General features: G+C 41.4%; 2 protein-coding genes across 3 annotated transcripts; both read right to left on the reverse strand.

Annotated features, from left to right (window-relative positions):
• Positions 1-1225: 1225 nt before the first annotated feature.
• dhx35 (DEAH-box helicase 35) lies at positions 1226-16338 on the reverse strand. Its single transcript, XM_076275982.1, has 21 exons — positions 16174-16338; positions 15546-15673; positions 15250-15342; positions 14995-15072; positions 14795-14899; positions 14472-14533; positions 13164-13233; positions 12992-13051; positions 12322-12434; positions 11563-11659; positions 11046-11204; positions 10522-10732; positions 9272-9396; positions 8542-8596; positions 8126-8316; positions 7556-7633; positions 6973-7102; positions 5246-5327; positions 4640-4711; positions 4188-4299; positions 1226-3935 (listed from the first exon to the last, which is right to left on the reverse strand). Exons 1-21 carry the CDS (start codon positions 16211-16213, stop codon positions 3897-3899), a joined length of 2100 nt encoding a protein of 699 aa, XP_076132097.1. The 5' UTR covers positions 16214-16338; the 3' UTR covers positions 1226-3896.
• Positions 16339-17181: 843 nt separating this feature from the next.
• On the reverse strand, positions 17182-22233 carry rab5if (RAB5 interacting factor). Of its 2 annotated transcripts, XM_076276700.1 has the most exons (5): positions 22154-22233; positions 21940-22086; positions 21123-21226; positions 19627-19756; positions 17182-17853 (listed from the first exon to the last, which is right to left on the reverse strand). In XM_076276700.1, the coding sequence occupies exons 2-5, from the start codon at positions 22045-22047 to the stop codon at positions 17812-17814; spliced, it is 384 nt and encodes a 127-aa protein (XP_076132815.1). In that variant the 5' UTR covers positions 22048-22086; positions 22154-22233; the 3' UTR covers positions 17182-17811. The 2 variants fall into 2 exon arrangements, with proteins under 2 accessions (XP_076132815.1, XP_076132814.1); XM_076276699.1 differs by having other exon boundaries at positions 21940-22230.
• Between the last annotated feature and the right edge of the window lie 483 nt (positions 22234-22716).

Below are 22716 nucleotides of genomic sequence, written 5' to 3' on the forward strand. Positions count from 1 at the left end.
TGGCTTTAAGGAGAAAAATTAACTGGATTGTTTTCATTCAAAACATTTGTAAACTTTGAGCAGGACTAATTACACTGCATGCATGACTTCCCCCCTCTCTCACAAAAGACATGTAAAAAGTGTTAAATATTCTCCCATGGCAAGGCAAACGTGTAAAACATTTTTTAAACCAGGCTCCCAAAATACTGGCATTGACACACGGAGTCGGAGCATATTGCAGTGTCATCAAAAACACAGGCATCTATTAATCACTAATTGCTATGGCTGTCAGCCTTCATTGCATGTTGATGATTGCACAACAAATGTGGCTGTTGATGTGGAACCAAAAACAGGATCAGGAAGCCCTTAATGTAAACATTTCCAAGGAAACAAAACAGCCCAGTTTAATATATGAGCGCTGCATTAATCATTTAGCTATTATCCTTTCCCAGCAATTGATATAGATAGCATTGCTCAGATGGTCTAAACCTTTTTTTTTTTTTTAAACGCATTTTCTACCTTTTAAGCAATTATTTTATACACAAACGTGTACATGCAATAGCACACCACTTCTAAAGTTAATGGAAAACCTTGCCATTGAATTATATTGTTTTCAAAATGAGAAATTAACTGGTGACTAAAGGTATGTAGGCGGTGGCTATCTTGGCAGCTCGAGGCCCAGTCAAGGCCAGACCAGGGTCTAAGGAGGGCTGGGTCTGTGATATGTTCCATTATTAGCGGCTGAATGGGATTTGTCATAACACTAGCAGGAGCCCACTGTCCAGACTGGCCCACCATGTAATTCAGTAGGGACGGAAATTGAATGTGCCGTACAGGGACACTGACCAACGCTTAAGATGACCTACAGAGTGCCCCCACCACCGCTGCCACCCCCTCTTGCCTTGTGCTGTGGGCTGGTCAGGGCTGATTAAAACTGGGCTGTGCTCCCCCATCGCTGTGGCCATCGTCTGCTGTCCCGTGGGAGTCCTGAGGACAAGCTGTTTCCCTCCTCCGCAGAGCGATTGGAGTCCTAAGCGAGACACACTTTCTTCAGACACACTTTTTTATGCTGCCACTCGAGGAAAATGGGTATTTACCTTAACACACACACACAAAACCACACACACACACACACACACAGATACGCAAACACACAATCTCATTTACTTTCACTGACTCTTCCTAATTGAAACACATTGTAGATTGAACCAGGAGCATCAAATGACAAATTGAATGCACAGCAGGATGTAGAAATATATTTGTATTTAATGTTTCCTAAATGTTTAGGAGGTGTCCACAGTTCATTACTGTCCATTGCATTTACAAGGAAATTACTGTAACCATGACTAAATCAACAGTGAATATAATCCCAAAATAACTAGAACACCCTCTACTCAACTCCCAAGTGAAAATTCCTCTACTTTGCAAGCCTGTGAACTGAAAATCTCAAGTGTTTCCCAATGCCTATTAACAAAGACAATGCCAATTCCACCTGGTGTGTGAAACGATAAAATAAATGTGAAACATTTGTCCCTCCATAGCAATGTCAACACTGACATCTTCTGGCCAAAATAGAAAACTACACCGGGAAATGTGGCCACCTCAATTCCCAAGCCACCCTGCGCCCCCAAAATGGACTAAGTAGAGCTAAAATGGACTAAGTAGAGTTTACTTTAAGCATTTTATTTAGGCTATACTCACTCCATACAAATCCCCATTGCTAAGGGTTCAGTTTCTGTAAGGGAGGAAAAGTAAAATAAATACTTGGCAAAACACTAGTGTCTACAAAAAAAGTGGCAACACATACAACACAATGAAAATAGAAATATTAGAGGTACAGTTGGGTTTATATTTTATATTTCAGCTCAAGTCAATGAAATTAACCCCTTTTCCATGCTTAACAAGGTGGATTGGCTAGAAAAGCGTGCGCCCGAGCCTCTTAGATAATCACCCATTTACAGTGCCAACACTGCACTCAAACAAGTCTAGTGCTTGTACACTCACACTCACAGGACAGCTAGAGGATTGTGAGGAGCAATTTGCTGAGTTTGATCAACAGTACAACAGATTAGAATACCAGACTGTTCACTTCATCTGAATAGTAACCCTAGTAACCCTTTCAAAAGGCATTGTGATGAAAAATGAAAACGACACCCCTTTGTTGAATGCATGACCATTTGGCTTTATTTGAAGATATGTCTAACACACTTGGGCAATGAGTGGATCTTAATAGAATTCACTGACTATAATTCTGTACTTCTGTAGAATAACATTTTGCCTGCGCTCAGACATTCTACAAATGATGACTCTACACACCTCTTCTTGTTGGCAACGAGTGGTAACTATGAGAGTAAAACTACTAGTGAGCTTCAAAGTGTTGTAGTTTCATCGCACATGCAAGAGTATGTGGCAACAATGAATATTTTGACTAATTTGATTGTATTTGACCTCAGCCTACCAGAATCTGCGGTGTTCTGTAAGAACTACATCTAAGGCTATCAAGTGGTGTGACCGCTACATCTAATCTGATATATTTCACCATGCAGACATTTACCAATAAAGTTATAATGCTAACCTTACTGAAATGAAAGCAGGTTTTATTGGAGCTAAAAAAAAATACAAATAAATTTTTAAAAATCAGAACCATTTGATTTGGCTCACTCCTCCCTAAAAATCATATGGTTTCCGAGAATCGAGTTTCGCCAGGGCCAAAAGAACAAAGGAAAAAGGGAGTGTCCGACATGATGAAGGGAACTGTTAAAAATGAAAAAAACTTTGAAAAGAGTAGAAAAGAGGAAAAGTACTGACTATAAGTGAGATATTAACACATGGGTTGGTGTCTTGAACAAAAATAAAACTTTAGTAAAAAAGTCACGACATTGGGAACAGACTAAATGCATGAAAGAAAAACATATCAGAAAGATGTTCAAATTAACAGTTTTGAGGCATTCCACAGATCTAAATGCTCATTTTCAAGCACGCTTTAAAAAACTGGCACTTTCCTTTTGATTGCTTCTTGTGCAATTGTAACTACAATTTATTTGTCCATTTCATGTGCCATGGTAACATGTACCATGAAATGTCAAATACATTTCACATATTTGGCACACAATGGTTACAAAAAGGCCACTGAATATGGTAAAACACAGTGGTAGATTGGGGAGAATTTTGGTCATTACTACAATGACTCCCCCCCCCCCCCATTTACTGGGATATATATATATATGCATGGTACATTCACTGTCGAGTCACGTACCTGCCATTCTCATTCTTTCTCCAGCACTCTCTCTCTCTCTCTCTCTCTCTCTCTCTCTCTCTCTCTCTCTCTCTCTCTCTCTCTCTGTCGTCACTGACCACTCACTCACACTGCCTCATGCTAGAGGATGGAAATAAAAATTAAAAAATAACTCACAGTTCTTGTGTTAATTCCCTTACCATCGGTCCTCAACTATCAAGCCATGCCAGAACGGAATAAAAAAGCTGTTATTAAAAAAATAAAGTTTAAAAGATGCTCATGGCCAGGGGCATATGGCTTATAACCTCAAATCCCTGGACTTAAGCCTGCTCTACTTACGGTGTATACTCATATACTCATATGAGTGGGGACAGAGGGGTTCAGAAGAGTGGGAATGATGCCATAAATAGATCATATATATATCACACATCTCTATATACACGAGGTTGGGGCAACACAGTGTCTCTTTCGGAGGAACTTCAGAGGTTTTTTGCCTGCTGCGCCCACACACAGCTTTCTTCTTTTGTGTGTGTGTGTGTGTGTGTGTGTGTGTGTGTGTGTGTGTGTGTGTGTGTGTGTGTGTGTGTGTAACTTCGTCTGCCCAAGACCCATAAACTCTCTCAGGAGTGGGCTAGCACCTGATGTGGTGTGTGTGTGGGGGCAGCAGGGATGGCCAGTCTGCTCAGAAGACCTTAGCTCTCTTGCTTCCCAGTGAACCATGCTGAGGGGGAGAGAGGGAAAGGACAGATGAGGAGGAAAAAGGAGCGATGAGAGAGAGAGAGAGAGAGAAAAGAAGAATGTTAGTTGTATAATGATTGTTTTTTTATAAGAGTTCACAACAATTTGGTAGTACATTCCAGAACATGTTTTTCTTGCTCAAATCAAAAACACATTACATGTCAAACTTTGCCCAATGTTTGTGTTTTCACTGTAAATATCCATACTTCTGAGTGCCTGCCTCCCTCCTCCCTACCTTGGCCTGCTTGTAGAAATGAGGGGCCAGCTCCACCAGCCAAGCAGACTCCACGGCAGTCACGTCCCGCATGTAGTACTTGGAGGTCTGCACCACCTCATTAAACACAACCCTGCACACACACACACACACACACTAAGCCTGGACTCAGCTTTGACAGGAGTACAAGAGTATACAGGACTAACTACTGGGTTCTACACACACACACACACACACACACACACACACACACACACACACACACACACACACACACACACACACACACACACACACACACACACACACACACACACACACACACACACACACACACACACACACACACACACACACACACACACACAGACACAGACACAGACACACTGGGTAACTACTTAGATTAGGTAAATGAAACACATGAAAGTTTTATGCCTCTTCTATGTCCACACATCCACGGGGAGGGTACTGACCATTTGGGGGGCTTCTCCCCAAAGAGGACAGAGTTGGGGTGGATGTGCAGCTCCCGGTCATCCCGCAGGGTCCTGGAGGAGAGCAAGAACGAGAGTGGATGGGACATGAGCACAAAGGAGGGAACATGTAAATGAGAGAGAGAATAAATGAATCAGAGAGAGACAGGAGAAAGCAGGAGAAAATGTTGAGTAGCATTAGAGACGAAAAAGGGAAGAGACGCAGATCACTTCAATCTCAACACGTCGTCATGGAGACCTTAGGCCAGGGGGTGGGCAATTATCCTCCCCAGAGGGCCATACTGATTGTGATAAAGTAAGCGTCGGGCCATACATTGAACGATTGAATGAAACATAAAACCCGCACAAAATGCATTGTGCTGCATAGGCTACAAGCAGATTAGCCTGGGCTACTTCCAAGCCCATTTAGAGGCCTGACTTCTTTTTACGGCTTCATGCCAATCACGCGTCTACACACGTCTAAAACAGTCAACTCAAATGCAGTGTCACAGCTACACCTAGTGGACGAGGGACGCTAAACCCTTCCTTAACCAACAATACTGTGCCACTGGCAGTACAAGCCGAATCCGCCAATCCCAGAAGCCCCACCTGTAGGATCCAGAATGGTGCAAGCGGGCAGCGTTGGCAAAGAATCCTGAAACAATGCACCTGAGGATCACATCCGGGTCACCTGAATAGAGGAATCAAAACCAAATCTGAGATTCTTAGTAAACACAGAGAAATACATAACAGGGACATGGTTGACAGGAGGGAGGAGGAGGGAGAGAGAGAGAGAGAGAGAACCTCCATGAACAGAACCCATGTTACATGATCAATAACATAATAATAGTTTTTTTTTTTTAATTATTATAATTTTTTTCTGTTCATTTAAAAGCCAGATGTTATTTTCATTATTATTATTATTATCCTTATTATTAGTAGTAGTATTACTATTATTATTATCTATATTACTGTTATTGTTGTATTGAATGCTTTGGCAACACTGTAAAATTTACATTCATGCCAATAAAGCTTGTTGAATTGAAAAATTTAATTGAATTGAGAGAGAGAGAGAGACAGAGAGAAAGAGAGAGAGAGAGACAGAGAGAGAGAGAGAAAGAGAGAGAGAGAGAGAGAGAAAGAGAGTGAGCGAGACAGAGAGAGAGAGTGTGTGAGAGAGAGAGACAGAGAGAGAGAGACAGAGAGAAAGAGAGTGAGAGAGAGACAGAGAGAGAGAGTGTGTGAGAGAGAGAGAGAGAGAGACAGAGAGAGAGAGAGCCCAGCTGAGGAGTGAACACCCAGAGAGTGACCCCTTAAACTTCATAATACAAAAACACGACCTGAAAAACTGCAGCTCAAGTATTGCTTCAATAGCAAAAGAAGTAGAGAACACAGCAAAACAAAACTACATTAACACATGGAAATGCAAAATCGAACAAGTAAATAAGCTACACTGCTACAGAACTATTCGAATTGATTACAAATTGGCACCATATTTAAATGAAATTAAAAACCATCGTCATAGAAAACTCCTGTCAAAGTATCGACTGAGTGATCATTCCCTTGCAATAGAAAAGGGTAGACACCGCCAAACCTGGATAGCTCGTGAAGATCGAATATGTAAATTCTGTAATACTGGAGTAGTAGAGGACGAATGCCACTTCCTCACAGAATGTCCCAATTATCAACACTTAAGAGCTATATTCTACCCACAAATTGAGATCACTTGTCCCGGCTTTATGACTGCCACCAATGAACAAAAACTACAATTCCTCCTGGGAGAAATAGATAAATGTGCCCACTTAGCATACCAATATTTACAGTCCTGCCACATTTTAAGAGAAAACTTCACATAAAAAAAGTGCATACAGTATATATTTTTTTTATTTATTTATTTATTTATTTTTTTAAATAAGTTTACTTTAGATTTAGATTTAAGAATACATGTTTAAGTTTCCTTTAAACCTGGATTTAGTTACTATTTTTTTTTTTTTACACATAAGTTTTCTTTCTTTTAGTTTAGTATTATAAGTTTCCTTTCTATGACCCCCCTTAAAACAAATATTATCTGTTTGTATTGTCATGTTACTGCTTTGGCAACACTATTTTCTGAGTCATGCCAATAAAGCACATTTGAATTTGAATTTGAGACAGAGAGAGACAGAGACAGAGACAGAGACAGAGACAGAGACAGAGACAGAGACAGAGACAGAGACAGAGACAGAGACAGAGACAGAGACAGAGACAGAGACAGAGAGAGAGAGAGAGAGAGAGAGAGAGAGAGAGAGAGAGAGAGAGAGAGAGAGAGAGAGAGAAGATGGAGGAGGATCACAGACCTTCACTGGAGGTTCGTGGCACCTTGAACTTGTTCATGAGTCGCCTGAGCTGCTCCCGGACGGTCACAGCCCGTATCAGGCCCTTGTAGTTAAGGAAGCGATCCTGGCACCACTGGGAACTCTTCTGGTGCTGAGGACACCAATGGCCAACACACAAAGACAGGACAGGTTGACAGGTTGACAGGTAGTCAAGCCAAGTCAAAGGTGCTTCTGACATTATGTGACTAGAGTTCAGTCTGAAAAATAACCTTGGTAGTTGAAATTGTGCCACAGAAATGTGGAAAATCAGCATTGACAAGGCTATGCCAACAAAGACCCACCCCTGACATGCGTTTCAATATTCTAACCAGGCAAAGAAATCCAATCCTTCTTCAGGAACTACTCATATGGTATGACTTTACTGGTCTCCTTATCAAACAACAGAATCTGCTTTGGGACATTCAAAATGGCTCTACAATCAATTCACAGAAACAACTTCTTTATTTATGTATTTATTTATGAGGATGTAATCAGTTAAAACATGTCTGTATCCTGGTCCAGTCTATTTCCCACTTGTTATTTTGCTCAGCTGGTAGTCACATACCTTGATGAAGGCTTCATAGACGTTGAGCATAGTGAGATGGTCACCTTCAGCTACAGCAAACTTCCTGTGTTCCCTGGCCTGAGGCAAGCAGGTAGAGTGAGACACAAAGACAACACAGATACACACACACAGCAAATCAGGCTTGTGGGAAGGTCACAGGACAGAGCGGTTTTGGCACAAGACAACAGAGCTGGCACGACAGAGGTCACGCTTGACAGTCGCTGCAGCTGGAACTTTACAAGAGAACGGAGATCATCCCCAAACATTAACAGATTAGGTCTCCATCATGGAGCTCTGCTGACCCGTCTGCCAGGTAAATAAAACACACTCACACACACAAACAAACACACACACACACGCACACACACACGCACACACACACTTATGATCAGGGTAGGACCCTGAGAGAAGCAAAAATAGACAGAGAAGGAACATGAGCAGGGAAAATACACAGACAAACAAGAAGCAGAAGAAGCAGGAAAAAAGGACAGTGTGAAACAAAAGTAAGAGAGCTACCAACACTACTACTACACACACACACACACACACACACAATGCAAATGGACTTACTGCTGCTTTCTTCTGATTGGGATGCACCACAAAGATGTTTTGGATCTGCATCATGGCTGCTATGGTAACAATCTCCTTGGAGCAGCCGAAGTTGCCCGACTCAAGCAGCATCTTGGCAAACATGGGGCTCAAGGGGAACTCGGCCATGCGTACGCCCATAGGGTCAGTCAGGCGGCCATACTGGTCCAAACCTGCAGAGACGACAACATTCATTGCCAATCACTTTATCAAGGATATTTAATCAAAGAGAAATATACTAGAATAGGATAAGTAAGTATTATCTAATCTTTTTTAGATTACCATCAACATGTATAAAAAATTTTTAATTTCAGTACATTTTTCCATCACATATTTGGCGTGTGACCATTTCTGTGGCCATAGTTAGAGTAAATAGAGCATCATCATCATCTCCTCACCCCCGAGTGCATAGAGGAGCTCTAGGGCCTGGACCATGGACTGAGCAGGAGGGGGCTGGGGACAAGAGAAGAGACACAGATTGGACTTCTACCCACACACCAGTACAACCACATCACACACACGCACGCACACACGCACACGCACGCACGCACGCACGCACACGCACACTTTCCTCCCTACCTCCTTCTCCTTTTACTCCACTTTAACTAGTCTTTAAACTTCTTCACTCTCATCCTCTGGTAGTAGTATTTATTGTTACCTAAGGTCTCATCCTCTGGTAGTAGTATTTATTGTTACCTAAGGTCTCATCCTCTGGTAGTAGTATTTATTGTTACCTAAGGTGTCCTTTGCATTGAAGCTTGTATGCTAATCTTTATTTTGTGAGTCGCTTTGGATAAAAGTGTCTGATAAATTAATAAATGTAAATGTAAGCACAAGCACATACCTGAATTTAATTTAAGTTGATGTAAATAACTTTAATAGGACTAGTAGTAGTGAATCGTCTCTCTAATCATCATCACTACCGGTAATACTGATGAGCAGAAATTCAAAACAATCTGTCTATGAACTTTTCACAAGGCCCAACTACATCAACCAGTCATGATGCTTCAACAGAGTTAAGCATCCCTTCTCCTACAGTGGCTAAGCTGTGCTGACATTAGCGGGAAAGGCCAACAGTAGGTGTCCAGTAGCATTGAGATGAAAGCTGGCCTGGGCTGGACTGCGTACCGATAGGAAGCTGAAGCGCAGCACGTTGTCTATGCCCAGAGCCTTCAGCTGCAGGATGACCGGCGCCAGGTTTGTACGCTGCATCTCGGGCACTGTGGATGGGGGCAGCTTCTCGTAGTCCTCCTCTGGAACACACACACACACACACACACACACAAACACACACGCATCACAGGTGATGTCCCAGCTAAAATTTGCTAACCAGTAATTTCCTTCATTATGTGAGAGGTCTACGCATTCTAGGCTTAAAGGAACACGCCACCCAATGTCAGTAGTAATATATGTTCTTACCTTAACTTTCACGAGTTGAGTCATACCTCTCCTGTGTCGGTACGTGCACTCAAACGCTCTGGTGCGCGGCGCAAATGTGTTAGCATGTTGCTATGCTAGCGGGCTCAGACGTAGCCATAGAGGGAGGAAGATAGCAGTAATCAAAAACATCCACGTTTTCCCTACTTAAATACAGTTGCAAAAATGTGTAAGGTCACACAACATGAAACGTGGCGATTTTCCAAGCGAATAAACAGGAGAACTACAAAGTGTGGCGCAATAGCACTTGGGAGTACTTCAACCTAGCGTAGTAATATTAGTTAACAGCTAATTGTAGATCCTATCCACCAGAGCTGGATCGACCCCTCAGCCAACCCCTCAGCCTCCCACTCCCCTTCCGAGGCACACACACAGTCATTTCCATAAATAGAGACAACCTGCCCTGCTGGCGTTAGTTTGAGCTGACTTAGCAAAGTAGCAGGTAGTGGTAAAGTAGATTGTGAACAATCATGGTTATAACATGCATTGTGAAGGGTAGTGATTTCATGTTTCATAGAATTCCGCTTCGCTGCAAACGGTGGATAGGATCTACAATTAGGTGTTAATTAATATTACTACACTAGGTCGAAGTACTCCCAAACGCTATTGCGCCACACATTGTAGTTCTCCTGTTTATTCGCTTAGAAAATAGTCACGTTTCATGTTGTGTGACCTTACACATTTTTTTCAACTACTCGTGCAACTGTATTTAAGTAGGGAAAACGTGGATGTTTTTGATTACTGCTATCTTCCTCCCTCTGGCTACGTCTGAGCCCGCTAGCATAGCAACATGCTAACACATTTGCGCCGCGCACCAGAGCGTTTGAGTGCACGTACCAACATGGGAGAGGTATGACTCAACTCGTGAAAGTTAAGGTAAGAACATATATTACTACTGACATTGGGTGGCGTGTTCCTTTAATGTGAGGACCAAATCTTACCGGTGTAAAGCCGGAAGCATTTCCCTGGGCGGTTTCGTCCACCCCGACCAGCCCTTTGGGCAGCCGAGGCTTTGGAGATGGGGGTCACCACGAGCGACTCGATAGCTGTCTGAGGATTGTAAGCTCTCAGCTTGACAAATGCACAATCAATGACAAACACAATCCCATTGATGGTGATGGAGGTCTCAGCGATGTTAGTTGCCACCACCACCTAAACAGAAGGAGAAAAAATATATATATTCTGTGAACCTCAATTCTGTGATTCTCATTGGCAGGTTCAGCAGTTCAACTCACCTGTGGGATTGACCATAATGAACAATGTCAGATGTCATAAAATAGTTGTCACTCAACCTCTAATGTGCCTTCATCAATTATTTGTTTTCCATTCTAAAATACATTTCAATAAACTCACATTTTGTGTAAGATATATACACTGAAGGTTTGCAGATAACACGACACAAAATACAACAATTTAAGAAATCTTGTCATGATTTCTTGTGAAGTGAGCGTTGAAGTCAGTTCACCTTCCGCACTGAAGGGGGCATCCTTTCAAAGACTTTCATCTGCTCCACGTATGGGAGCCCAGCATACATAGGCAGCACCCGCAGGTGCTTCTTCATGCCATAGCGAGAGAGTGTCCGTGCCTGCTCCTGTAGCATGGACACCACCTTCTCCACTTCCTCCTGGGAAGGAGGATGATCATGTAAGGAAAGCCCTTGTGTGTACAGTCAACAGCAAAGGATGGGGGAAAGTAATCCTGTGAAAGCTACAGGAACGAGATATGATATTCTACATTGTAGGGGTTGAAAGTGACACTTGGGAAGGCTAGTAACATTAATCTCTTATGTCTCTGTATGTTTTTGTTCTGAATATTTAGATTTTACATAGGAGCAACAATACAACAATGTTGAGCAGCTCATAAAATGATCTACGTTTTTTAAGCCAGACAGTGTTGTTGCAGTGTTCCTCTGCTTGGATCCTCCCTGTAGCATGTTGCTGTGTATCTTATGAATTATCAAAGCGCTGGCATTGCTCACAAACCTGTCCGGTGAGAAATGCCAGCACATCTCCATCTTCCTCAGTCTCATGAATCTTCAGCACAGTCTCCACTGTGGCCTTCACATAATCAGGGACAGGACTGGGAGGAAAACAGACAGAGAGACAGACAGACAGAGAGAAAGAGAGAGACAGACAGACAGACAGACAGACAGAGAGAAAGAAAGAAAGGAAGGAAGAGAGAGAGAGAGAGACAGAGACAGAGACAGGGAGGCAGAGAGAGAGAGAGAGAGAGAGAGAGAGAGAGAGAGAGAGAGAGAGAGAGAGAGAGAGAGAGAGAGAGAGAGAGAGAGAGAGAGAGAGAGAGAGAGAGAGAAACAAACAAAGTTAGGAAAATGCTACACATCTGCACCTCAAATTGTCAACAGTTTTCTTACATTTGCAGCAATTGTGACAAAAACACCATCAGCTTAAGGGTACTACTCTACCTAAAAATGAACTCAAGGCACTGCAGGTAATACAAATCTGGAATCATATATAATTGATCTTTTGACACTACATAAAAAGCAAGCGCAGTCTTACACACACACACAGGCACACACACACACAGGTGAGACCCATCAAAACATAAGCCAACAAGACAAATATTAGAAGATTGGTAAAACCAATGCTTTAAAACTGAACTGTCTAAGCCCTTTGAGCAACCTCTCAATATCACTCTGCAATCATTACACACTTGAAGTGTGTCTGGACAAAATAAATCCATCCACTTTGAGCTTTACAAAAGGGATAAAGGCTGAATACCTGACAGTATAAAAGACATCCACAGGGAAGGTTCGACCCTCGACTGTAAGAATGCCACAGGTATCTTTGTTGGGGTCTCCAGACTCATTCAGATTGAAGAACTCCTGAAATTTCTGTAAAAGATCAGCCACAAAATAAATCAACATTGAAATGAATACAGACAGTCTACCCTTCAAAGGATGTGTAACCATTTTTAACCAATGATTATAGAGCACAGCTTTAACACATTTGTTTATTCAAACAGCTTCATGTGTTATGGGGGCAGCCGTGGCCTACTGGTTAGCACTTCGGACTTGTAACCGGAGGGTTGCTGGTAGGCCCGACCAGTAGGACCAGCTGAAGTGCCCTTGAGCAAGGCACCTAACCCCTCACTGCTCCTCGAGCGGCGCTGTAGCAGGCAGCTCACTGTGTCGGGATTAGTGTGTGCTTCACCTCACTGTGTGTGCTGAGTGTGTTTCACTAATTCACAAATTGGGATAAATGCAGACCATATTTTCCTCACGGGATCAAAAGAGTATATATACTTACTTAAACAGTTTATCTGACTGTCTTACATGCATTTACACTTGCATTAAGTAACTCTTTACTCATTACCACCCCCTAAACACACACACACACACAAATGGCTTATGAAACCCATTTCCATTTGAAACCCATCTGAATTAATCACCTTGGCATCCAGGGTAGCAGAAGCGACAATCAGTCGCAAGTCCCTCCTCTTCTTCTGGATCTGTCACAGGGCAGATGGACAAAGGGCTTTAAGGACAGATTCCAATGTTTTTCCTTTTAATGCAATGAAATCAAGTCTGGCTTTTTCCAAGACACACAGGCAGCAAAGTCACCTTTTTCAAGAGTCCGATGGCGATGTCTGTGTACAGAGTCCTTTCGTGAGCCTCATCCAACATGAGGACACTGAGACAGGACCAAAAAAGCTATCAGTACCCAGAGACAAACAGGAGTTTGCAGACAAACAAACTTCGAGGTCAAGTCCTCACAAATGCATTTTCATCACAAGTGACTAGAATAACTTTGGCGAAAAGCATTTCGTGGCATTCATTTACTGCCAGAGTGCATTTGTGATGATGATGTAAAGGACATGTGATGGGGCAAGTGATTTTTCAGGGGGGGGGGGGATGGGTGGAAACATCTTGTATTCAGAATTCTTTAAATGAGTAGGTTAGCTGAGAGAACATTATGATCTGGGCCTGTATTCTCAAGGAATTTTAAGGCTAAAAGAAACTCCTAACTGGTGAATTTAGGAGAAACTCCTAAAAAATAATGGGCGTGTCACTTGTAACTTTAGGATTTGTTTTGACTAAGAGTAATTGACGAAGCATTTTAGCCCTAGTCTGGGACAGAAGAAGTCTAGGACTCCTAACTCAATAAGACCTATTCACAAACCATCTTGAACCTCTTTTTGTGGCATTTCACGTCGCGATGCCGATTTCTTTGAAATAAACATGCGGTTACAAGAGCTCTCAATCGCGAGGGATTAATTGTGCATTGTAACTAAGGGATGCAATAACGCCACCAACAACCAAAACCATTCATTGCATGTAAACTAAACACATTTTGTTGTTTCAACGTTTCATTGTAAATCAAATTAAATTGTTTCTCCTCTTTGCGACTGTAGGCTATGTGTCTTCATACAGATTAATTTAAAACATGTTGCAAAGATACTGCTTCAATCCATAGTGTATTTCATTATGCTACTAGTCTATTTTCTTTATCTTACTCTTCATTCATTTAGGCTGTTTATTCATAATCTTCCATTCTTCACAGTACTTGTGTAGCTCACGCATTCACACCAGCAAAGACCAGTCACCCGTCACTTAACATCGTAGGGGAGGTTTTTGCCATCATTCCCACGTTATAATCATCAGCCAATCAAAGTGGTCACTTTAATCAAGCTCGTGCATGAGTAATGATGTCAACCATAGCAACGGAGCTCTTATTTTATCTTAGGAGTTGGCATTTTTCCTAACTAAGAGTAGGTCTGAGAGGCTTTGTGAATAACTTTTAAGAGAAAACTTCTAGCTAAAATCTTTAAATTCGATTAAGAGTATTCCTAGTGGTAAGATAAAATGGTTCGTGAATATGGGTCCAGGTTGGAAAGTAATGCCAGCAAAGACAGGCCCACAAATTCTCACCTGTATTTCTTCAACAGAGGATCTGCCATCATCTCCCTCACCAACATCCCATCTGTGAGAAACTGTTAGAGACACAGCGGTCAACAGATTCAGGTTGTTCTTTAATGTCTCACGACTTAATGCAGTAAATTACATTGTGCTACAGTACCTACTGATCAGTGATCACCACCATCAGATCATACTGACAATTTAGTTGGTGAATTAAGCTTAGAATTAAAACCATGTAAATGTGCCCCAAAATAATATAGCTTTCAGCAGCATGAGAAGACGTATTTTCATGCGTCATCACAGGCCGGACCAGTATTTTAGAAGAGCAGTAATACCTTTATTCTGGTGGCATGGGGGTCAGAGCAGTCATCAAACCTGATGGTGTAGCCAACCTCGTGTCCGAGCAGTGCCCCGCGTTCCTCTGCCACACGGTTGGCCACCTTGGGGAATAAATACATCAAGACTCGTTTCAATAGGCGAGCTGGGAAATCAAGGTACACTGCATCTACAGCATAAGCGACAGAGAAACACTTACTGATGTAGCTGCCACTCTTCGAGGCTGAGTCACTCCTATGACCTTTCCCTCTGCGGCCCAACCTGCCTCTAAGAGGTACTAATGAAAAAGGAGAGAGAAAGAGAGAAATGAGGGTGATGGTCTAGCTTAGATGAAAGGTCTATCTTAATAAAATTGAGGCCTCCCCTTGACATTTTAAACACAGCATCAGGGAGAGTAACTGCACAATGTAAGACTTATTGACAGCATGAGTGACCGAAAACATTCAATACTAACCTGAGGTATTTGTGTGCTTTTCCCACATCCTGTCTCTCCGACAATTATCACTGTCTGGTAGTTCTCCACAAGATAGAGAATATTGTTTCTGTGCTGAGGAGAGAGAGGGGAAAACCGCCCATAACGGTATGATGTCACTGAGGATAACTACTGCGCCTCTGTGCGCAATATTGACTAATTTGCCATTCAGCCTAATTGGTAAATTTCCATGAGAAGATGACTGACTTTGCATGTTACTCGCACGAATTTCAGTTTATATTCATAGTAGCCATGAAACAGCGAAGACATGTAAATACCTTAAAAACTGGAAGTTTCTGTCGCTGCTTCTCAATGGACAGCGCAGTGTGAGGGTTGTAAATAACTGGGGAGCCAGCGGTCTCTGTCGTTAGCTCCCGCTCCTCCGAAACACCCGGAGCATCAGCTCCTGTATCATGGCATCAACAGAAAATATACAGTACAATCGGCACTCGGGGAATGTGTCTCATATTATTAAACTAACACTATGCACCTCATCATTGTCATCGCTGACAGATTAGCTTGGCTAGCTAAACTTGAAGAGGACGCAGCTAACTCGTGACTAATTCATACTGTTCTCTCTGTCTAGTTGAGACCATCGAGAAAGCGTCTGCGGTACCTCTGGATAAAGGTCTTTGACCACGGTGTACAATAGGTTGGACCACAGCTACACTTGCTAAAGTAACTTTATGTTACTGAAATTGCGCATGAACGCAAATCGGTGCAAACACCACTGCAGAGGTTCCACCGAAACACGAAAGCGTCTTTTTTGCTAAATGACCGATAGCACGCATTGTAAACTGATTGACTTTATTCCAGTGATGTAAAGTCACATGATAACATTCAGAATACAGGGACATCATGAAACAACGCACAACTCTATTTTTGTTAGATATATTTTCATCTTACCGGGTTTCCAGAATTTCATCGTGGAGTGGGGCGCCGCCATCTTGAAATTGACGTCACATTCTTCAAAACTTTATTATATCCCACTAAAGGAATAAGGAGGCTGGGCAAGGAATAAATCATTTTAAAACTCCGAGTCCCGTTTCACTTAATGACGCTCACTTAAGTTAACATTATTTATTCTCAGTATATCATTTTAAGTATTGCCTTTAAATAAAACCCTTCCTGAGTTGGATGAAAAATCCAAGACGTCAAAAATGGCTAATCATGTATGTCAGACGGTTCGTGAGGACACTGTTGGATTCAGTGGGAGACTATACCTATTGCCTGTATGATGGTTGGGTGTTACATCATCTTCACTCCCCAACAATGGTAGATTCATAACCTTATTCACACCACACTGTTGTGCCCATTTTACCTAGTATAATGCATTCAGTTCTTTAAAATTCACTTACTTCCAACACATTTAGCTCAACAGTGTGGGGAAGTTAACAGTCAAGTCATCACCTTATTTTATAATGTATTCATCTAAAAGGAAGTACAAAATCCATCTGTGCTGTTTGGTGCTTATTTCAACAATTCTGCGAAGTTCTTAATTCTATACTTAATGGTTCCCAGTGGATTGTAGCTGCAGTGACAGAGTAGCACAATTTGCAAAAAACAAAGAGTGTCTAATTTCCCCTTCAAGTTGCCTATCTTTCATACTACTACTAGTAGTCAGGCAAAAACATGCTATGATCTCTTGAATGAGTTGAGACAACTTCAGGGTTGCATTATAACTGGGAGCATTTAGGAGCAGCCTGATAACAGGTTAGGGCTGACCACTAGACCGCCACTGGTCAGTTATGCCTGAAGACTTGTTCCTTTTTTTAAACCATACGGAGTAGACATGCGCTTTGGGGAGGAAAATTACAGGGTAGTGGTTGAATTTCATCCACGAGTGCTGATTATACCATACCTCTAGATAGATTTACCGTGATCAACTGTACTTCCAACATTACAGAGCAACACTTTGTCTGTTATAAAATGTGGGACAAACAAAGTCCATGTTTTAATGCAATTCCCAAAAGATTTCCATCAGAAAATACAGTCTTTCAAAAGCCTTGTGTACAGCTGAGTGTATACCTGGTAGAGCAAATACTTTTGCTTGCAGTTAATACACTATAAAATACTGAGATGTATGTTACACACAGCCTATACATAACAAAGACACACAAATAAATCAGTTTAATACACATATGATAAAATGCATATTGTACAGAATCTATACACTGTTTAATGTTTAAACAAATTCATTGACTGATTTGGTAAAGACTATCTGATTCGGAAGCTAATCGTGAAAAAACAATAAAGTTAATTTAAGTTATATTCTCCTGCTAAATACAATGTCATTTACTGAAAAAAACAAAAATCATGGCAGTGCACAGGACAGTTTTAGCTTAAAACTCAGACGCAATGACCAAGGACTCTAAAATGGCCATTTTACTGAAGTTACCCATAATGCACTTCTTTGTCAAGGATGCTGTGTGTTGCAGGTGATGCATCCACACCTTGAAGCTTGAAGTTCTGCATATTACATTTTACACTGAAGAAAATGTCTTTTTGTCTCGCTCTACCACACAATGTTTTTTCCACAGGTTTTCAATCGTAGTGTAATGCTGTGTAAAAGATAATCCATACCACCTGAAATAAAAAAAAAGTTAACACATTTTAAAACCAAAAACCGAGTACGTGATTTTAATGTTATGTATTAGCTCACTTCGCTCATGCCTGTTTTGACAAGATATCCCGGTTACAAAAACAGTTGTCATGCATTCTAGCTAAGGTTAGTCACGGTGAGAGTGTGTCATGTCTATTAAAAGCACATACACTGAATCATTGATGTTTCAACTTCTCAAAAGCAAAACCTGAGATGAAAAAAAAAACAATCCCCCTTTCTAATCAAATTTATTCATTTGGTAATCATTGCAAATACATTATCCAATAAGACCTTTAGGGCTCTATTTTGGCGATCTAAAACACATGGTCACTGGCGAATAGCTTAGGGGTTTGTCCAGTCCACATTGGGGGTGGTTTTGTCATCAAACGTCAGGCGCCTGGCGCAAAAAGGTGTTCTTACTGTATGTTTCTTAATCAGTCATGGGTGTGTTTTGGGCGTAACATCATTTAAACCAATGAGAGTGACATCTGTCGTTTCCTTTAACAGGAAGCAGCGCAACTTCAAACAGCACATTAGTGTTTTGATGGTCACCGGCGCATTTGAAAGCATCTGCTTGCACGCGAGACCATATGGAACAGGTATTCCACTAAACCATGCTTTACTAAAACCTAGCAGAGTATAGCCATCACGCTGCACTTGTCTATTATTTGATTGGCTAAGTGAAACTAACTTCACCATGGTGTCATAGTCAACAACAAAACAATTATACACAGTTAATTACTTTCACTATTGACTGACAACGGGTTCCCATCGAAACATAGTCTGATAAAAGCAACACTTACCAAAATAATGTTCGAATAACTGAATAAAAAACCTAAGGACATTTATCCTGCAGGAGTTGCTGCTTACATCTCGTGACAGTGCGCCTTCAGCTGTGCTTTATACTGTATACGCCTCTTGCTATAGACCAGGTTTTTCTTGGTCAGTGGCCTAATGCTTTTTAGATGGTGTACGATAGCGAGATCCCACCTTAGGTTGTTAATTGCCACACCCCTGAGCGCATTGCTAAATAAAAGAGACAGGCATGGCGAAAAACTCGAGTGTACAATAGGAATACGCTTTGCGCCGCCTTGATGGGAATATGCTTTGCGGCGCGCTTTTGACCTTCATAATAGAGCCCATAGATTCACACATAGCACCTTGCATGTGCTGGACACAACAGCCTGAAAAAGGACCAACTTTAAAAAAGACTAATTGTGTACAGTAAATCATGTCATGTGTTATTTAATAGGGCTGCACAATTATCGCAATCGCAATATGAACCAATGCAATTACCTAATCGCAAAGTCTACAAATAGCCGTGCAGTTTATAGTTACATATTTTTTATTTTTATATTCATGTGATCCTCCTTCACTGTGCCACTTCTGATTCATGCCTAGTGCGTGAAGAACACAGCACTTCTGATTGGTGATCTTCAGTCAATCAGGAGTGCTGTGATTCTCGTGCTCTAGGCATCAATGAGAAGTGGCACAACTCAAAGAGACTTTTGGAATACTGAACTGAATCAATTCCTTGACATTCAAAAATCATATCACAAATCGCAACCACAATCGCAATATCTGTCAGAAAAATCACAATTAGATATTTTCCCCATATCGTGCAGCCCTATTATTTACACATTACAACCTATTCACTAAAACAGAAAGACAGACAAACAGACAAAGAAAGAAAGAAAGAAAGAAAGAAAGAAAGAAAGAAAGAGAGAAAGAAAGGGAGCGATCTGATGGCATCTCACCAGGAATAATGCAAATGATGTCATAAACCCTTCTTTGGTCAGCTCCCATGTGCCGCCATACTCCTCCTCGTCTACCTGTTGAAAGCTGCTGAAGTATAGGTACAGGACACCTGCATTGATGATGCAGAATCTGGAGGGGGAAACACAGAGACTGCATCAGGTGCAAGCCTTCCTGACAATCATTAGCAACCTGTGTGTGTATTATATCCGTCAGCTTTCAACTTTTAAATTTTTTGACCATCGGTAGGGAGAGAGAAAAAATTAAGAGAAAAATTATGCAGGTTCTTGATGGATTGGCTGCTACAAGATACTCTTGTGGAAACAGCATCGAATATTTTGGGGAAAATTACGTTTCCTTGAAAAATGTTCATGGGACCAAAACCAAAAAGTTATGTTTATGAATAACACTAAGTTACTGGGCATGCATCTTTTGTCTTTCCGGTCAAAGCACTATATGGAGAAGTTTTAAAGTTAAAGACACAGTCCTCACCTCTGATTAAATGTTGACATTTGAGTTAAATAGTCCCTGAAATAAAGCAAGATGTTGATGATTGGCTGCAACTGTCCAAGCTAGCTTATTTGGCTCCCATATAGTCAGAAGACAATGTTTTGTGACAACAGAGTGGATGGACAGCTACAGGAACATGAATTTGAAAAAAAAAAAGCAATTCATGGTTTTCCGAGATGTTGGAGAGAAAGTTGCAAGGCTGATTCTCCATAACCAGTTGCAAAGGGTGTGCAATTCTCCCTATTTCAAGTTAGTTTACCATCAAAATGACTTTGAAGCTGTTATATCAAGGTAAACAACTGGCATAGAATGCCTTTAAAATAGCCAGTCTGCTAATACCAGAAATGCATTCTTAAGGGAGCAGCTGGCTAGTAAAATGTTTGTTTCGCCACTTACAGATACGGAGGTACACGTGTGCCTGTTTAGCTCAGTGAAGAAGTAGAAACGGAAGGTAAACCTATGCCCATATGCCCCCTCACTTAGCTACCTCAATACTGAACGGTTTGCTGCTTTTGACCCTAATGAAAATACGCAAAAAATAACTATAGTACTACAAAAATATGTCTATAGTAGTTCTATGACGGTGTATAATAATTAGATAGATAGATAGATAGATAGATAGATAGATAGATACTTTATTGATCCCCAAGGGGAAATTCAAGTTATGTGATGTTCCTTATCCTTACCTTCTATAGTGTTCCTATAGTACAGTCTAATAGCACTTCTATAGTACGTATGTCCCAAAATACTATAAGGGTTCCTATAGTTCTTTTTCATTAGGGATCAAGATGAATGAAATTCCAAACTGTTGGCCATTCATACCAGGTTAATAAACTGACAACCTGGTTCAATATCTCAAAACACAAGGTAAAACAGGGGTTACATGTGCATGGCTAAAAGTGAGAGGATGTTAAGTTAATTGGAACTGGATTAAACCACACTGTTATTCAAGACTCTATGACTGAATGAAAATAAGAATTATGCTTACATTGCTATTCCCAGAAATCCTTTGAGCGGTGCAATGCCCCATATTACTCCGAGAATAACTGCTATGATTTGCCTGAACCAGTAGATCACATCCAAGAACTCGTCCTGTAAAACAAAGCAAACAGCCCGGTTTATCATCAAGGAGTCTTGAATCAGTGATGCGTTAAGATGTCAACATCCGAAATATGAAACTAAAGCCCCTCACTGTTTCCTTCAACAACACAGTTGCAGTCTGCAATTGCTTAAAGGTTATGTTAATCATAAGACTGTTTTCAATTTCCCAAGGTTGTATGTGTATTAGGGACACACAAGCAAGAATACTGCATGTCTGCTGCATGAGCTGTGTGTTTCAGTTCATGTGATCTTAGTGTTATCCACCTTCCTGGCCCTGGTATGTCACAACTTCACAAATCCCCACTTCAGTTTCCTAAACCTTTAATGTAAACGTTAGCTATGCAATGTGTAGATCAGGCAGAGAACGCATTGTTAGCATACGGGCACAAGCGTCACCTTGATCACAATCCCATGTCGAGAAATACAACAGATTCTGCTAACTTGGAAATATTGTGCGTCGCCTCATAAGATGACCACCAAACCGTCTTGCGTTAATCCATCGACGACCCCCCCCCCCCCCCCCCCTTATGTCAGATGATCTGACATTACAATACAGGGGCTATGCTAGCTAGCAAGCCAACTAGACACCTGGCCAAGTTCTGACACTTACGAAGAAGATAGTACTAAAAATAAGTTCAAAGGACAGCCGGCTCATGGGGAAGAATACATATTAACAGATTTTTCTTTCTCAATCACAAACCCACCTTCTCCTCCCATACAGCTTTACAATTGAAGGCTTTGCTCCATGTGGACTGCTTCACTCCACCGTTGGCGAGATGAACTTCTTCCTTCTTTTTTGAACTGCTCGTCATTCTCTGGGACTACCGCCGGGTATTAGCTGAATCTGTGAACTGAGCGACACAATTTTGAAAATTGTGTGAAATATCTCGGATTCTACTAAGAAGCAGATAGCGTTACCTCGAAATAAAAGCACTGCTGACTCCTCAAATTGGTGTCGAAGATTTCCAAAGCCCGCACTATTCACGCATGCGCTGTAACCATTTGACCCTAGCGGGAGAGCCAATAACAAAATGCGACGTTCACGCAAGCTCCACGCGCTGGACCCGGCTGGACCACTGGAGTATGTTTGAACGTCTCTCAAAATGAAATAGTGACATCTGCTGTTGGAAGACGGTCACTGAACGAATGAATGAATTAACAATGAATGAATGAACGAATGAATGAATGAATGAATGAATACACATTGTGTGTTTTCTGTCCGCTATTTGTATTATCAGGGTTGTAGGGTGAATTGTGAAGCCTATAATGTGTTGTTTTCATTGGTGTAAACTAATTAAGCGGACTATACAAAAACTTTGGAAAATGTGTGACCTGGATGTTTGATCATCATTGCCAAGGTCATGCATGGCCTAATCGATGCGAAGAAAAGATTATTTCAGAGGTCTCAAAAGCATGATGTTGCCAATCAATGACTAGTGCATACGAGAAAACTATTAAGGCTACATGTCCAGTGGAAGAAC

The sequence above is a fragment of the Alosa pseudoharengus genome, unplaced genomic scaffold, assembly GCF_046254945.1.
Source record: "Alosa pseudoharengus isolate Yale_2024_CS ecotype anadromous, Long Island Sound unplaced genomic scaffold, YU_APseudo_1.1 YU_APseudo_1.1_scf_9, whole genome shotgun sequence".
Lineage (NCBI taxonomy): Eukaryota > Metazoa > Chordata > Actinopteri > Clupeiformes > Clupeidae > Alosa > Alosa pseudoharengus.

What these genes read in the sequence shown, in the direction of transcription:
- rab5if (XM_076276700.1), bottom strand. Translation starts at nt 22,047, where the DNA reads ATGACGAGCAGTTCAAAAAAGAAGGAAGAAGTTCATCTCGCCAACGGT. An exon ending in AAGCTGTATGGGAGGAGAAG is followed by an intron (nt 21,227 to 21,939) that starts GTGGGTTTGTGA and finishes TTTGTTTTACAG; the next exon opens with GACGAGTTCTTGGATGTGAT. An exon ending in GGATTTCTGGGAATAGCAAT is followed by an intron (nt 19,757 to 21,122) that starts GTAAGCATAATT and finishes TTCCCCCTCCAG; the next exon opens with ATTCTGCATCATCAATGCAG.
- dhx35 (XM_076275982.1), bottom strand. Translation starts at nt 16,213, where the DNA reads ATGGCGGCGCCCCACTCCACGATGAAATTCTGGAAACCCG. An exon ending in TGGCATTTCTCACCGGACAG is followed by an intron (nt 11,205 to 11,562) that starts GTTTGTGAGCAA and finishes CCTCCTTCCCAG; the next exon opens with GAGGAAGTGGAGAAGGTGGT. An exon ending in ATTTCTACAAGCAGGCCAAG is followed by an intron (nt 3,936 to 4,187) that starts GTAGGGAGGAGG and finishes TCTCCCCCTCAG; the next exon opens with CATGGTTCACTGGGAAGCAA.